Below are 2,768 nucleotides of genomic sequence, written 5' to 3'. Positions count from 1 at the left end.
TCTCTGAATGTACATGAATGACCACTTTTAGCAGATCAATAATCAATTCTTTATTTCCACAAGAGAGAGATAAATGTATACCCTGAATGCTGATTAAGTGGCATACAAGTAACTCATTATGTACATTGTAAGAAAACATCTAAGCATGCAGGCATACTTTATGGTGTAATTTTGGCAAAAGAAGCAATGAAAGTCAATATTCATGCTTCCTTTTTGCTGATCCTGATTATTGTAATTAATTCATATTGAATCTTTTTTAAGTAAATCATTTACATATTTTTCTAGATATACATACATGCAGGCCTACACCAAAATGAACAGGAATTGACGAGTTTTAAAATATTATAATTCAAAATCTGATGTTTTGGAAACCTTAAAACTGCATCTTTGACTGATCTGATCAAAATTATAATGCAACGTACATGGTTTATTAAATTCATTTGCACTATTTTGTTGTTATCTAATCATCTGACCTTAAAAAGTAATTCTTCACCATGAATAAGAAGCGAAGGGTAATCATGAGTCATGGGTACACTCCTACACACAGTGCAAGCAGTCTGTAGAAACACTATGATTCATACATGTTCAAATAGACTTCCTACTTCATGTTCTCAGAAACATGTCCTTTCAATTTTAAAACAAAACCACTTTTCTCTACCATATAATGCATTTCAATGTCAGAGATATTGCTGAAAAATGTACATCAATCATAAAAGTCAACAGTAGAAGAAAGTTTTTAATCATCACAATTGGGCATGCATGTAATATAGGCTATAGCCTATAGCCCCCTATTGCAATGTATTTTCTGCGAGTTGTGCTGTGTATTGATTGTGCAATTGTCTACTTACCTTCCGTAGTATATCAGGGGTATTACTCAAAACTCGGCTATCTGCTGATGTCCTCCTCTCCCTGTATAATCCTCTATTCTGTAAACCGGGAGAATCCCGATATCCTACATGCGGTATACCCACTAATCCTAAACCTAATCCTAAATTAGCATCTGCCGATTCCATCGACGGCGTTCGTCCGACCCGGCTCACCAACGGAGCCCTGGAGTCGGCCGACCCCGCATCACTCCCGGTCCAGTCCACGCTTGGTACCCTCCCCGTGGAGAGCTCGTCGATGGTACTCCCTCCTTCATCGTCGGAAGATGGACCAACAAGGGTGAAATAAACTGCTGTTCCTCCTTCTTCTCGTAGCCTATCCACGGCCATAAGCAAATCGCTTCTCTGTTCCAAATCCACAACTCCGATCGCGTCCAAATCATCTGGTCCAATTTGCTTGCACGTTTCCAACTCATCATACCCGTTATCCAAGAAAGCTTGCGAATAGGCAAGCATGTCTAAGGATCGAAGCCATTCCGTGACTATATTCCCATCGTATTCGGCCATTTTCAAGCTCCTATGGTAAAACCGCTCTTGAAATTCTTAAATATATTCCTCCTCCTGTATCTTCAATTCATGGGTAGGCCTTGTTCACAATGAAAAATTCTAAAAACGATGAAATCGTGAACAGAGCATCTCGTTTTTGGTGAATAACTCAGCACATCAACAAACCCACACCATTCCTTAATTCACGAAACAGGTGCAATGCGATGATGGGAGCTACAACTACACAGCGCGGCGTCACGTAGTAAAGTGGGTACGGGGATCGGAGCGAGAAATACCGAATGAATGAATGAAGGCTCGCCGTACACACTCAGTATATCGCACGTACAATTCATTAGTGTCAAATGCTTGTGTGTGGCTTTGCGAGGGCTTCCACAAAAATGCAAAGCAGATGCAAGCTGAGTCCACGATTTTACGAAACGCAAGCGGCGCCGCCATCTGATCGAGGGTACCAAAAAAGCTGATTAAGTTATACGCCTAGTAATAAATATCATTATGAGGGATTATTTTAATGAAAGAAAGTAAGTTTACCAAAAATGAACAGAATTTTATTGCGATTTCTTTCCCTTAGTTGATAGACTTAGAAAATGCTATCAAAAAGGTACAAAATCATTTTGGCGGACTAAAGCAAAATACATGATGGAAAAGTGTCTTTCTTAGAGTTTGAAAAGCTATTTGAAAGCACAGTTTGGTTATTTATGACAAAATAATGATCAGCGATATCATTTATTTCTATTTGTTAAAGGAAAATGTGTCACTTCGATGCAATATTTGTATAATTTCCCCCTTTTACTTGAACCAAAAATAGCAAAATGTCCTCCATCATGAGTCTCGACATTTTCTTTAAAGGTCAAGTCCACCTCAGAAAAATGTTGATTTTAATCAATAGAGAAAAATCAGACAAGCACAATGCTGAAAATTTCATCAAAATCGGATGTAAAATAAGAAAATTATGACATTTCAAAGTTATATGAACGAGCCAGTTACATCCAAATGAGAGAGTCGATGATGTCACTCACTCACTATTTCTTTTGTTTTTTTTTTATTGTTTGATTTCTATAATATTTCAATTTTTACGAATTTAACGATTAGGACCTCCTTGCCTGAAGCACAAAATGTTAAAATAATGGAATTCCACGTGTTCAGGGAGGAATGAAACTTCATTTCACATGACAATGACGAGAAAATTAAAATATTTCATATTTCATATATTAAAATACAAAAGAAATAGTGAGTGAGTGATGTCATCAGTTCCCTCATTTGCATACTGACCGAGACGTGCCTATAACTGTTTTGTGAAATGAAGTGAAACTTTAAAATGTCATAACTTTCTTATTTTACATCCGATTTTGATGAATTTTTCAATGTAATGCTTGCTGA

General features: G+C 37.1%; 1 protein-coding gene across 1 annotated transcript; it reads right to left on the bottom strand.

Annotated features, from left to right (window-relative positions):
- Nucleotides 1–784: 784 nt before the first annotated feature.
- On the bottom strand, nucleotides 785–1,739 carry LOC121412653. Its single transcript, XM_041605430.1, has one exon. It carries the CDS (start codon nucleotides 1,389–1,391, stop codon nucleotides 789–791), a length of 603 nt encoding a protein of 200 aa, XP_041461364.1. The 5' UTR covers nucleotides 1,392–1,739; the 3' UTR covers nucleotides 785–788.
- Nucleotides 1,740–2,768: the final 1,029 nt, after the last annotated feature.

The sequence above is a fragment of the Lytechinus variegatus genome, chromosome 4, assembly GCF_018143015.1.
Source record: "Lytechinus variegatus isolate NC3 chromosome 4, Lvar_3.0, whole genome shotgun sequence".
NCBI lineage: Eukaryota > Metazoa > Echinodermata > Echinoidea > Temnopleuroida > Toxopneustidae > Lytechinus > Lytechinus variegatus.
Note: the sequence above shows the minus strand (reverse complement) of the source record. Positions and strands in the feature narration are given on the sequence as shown.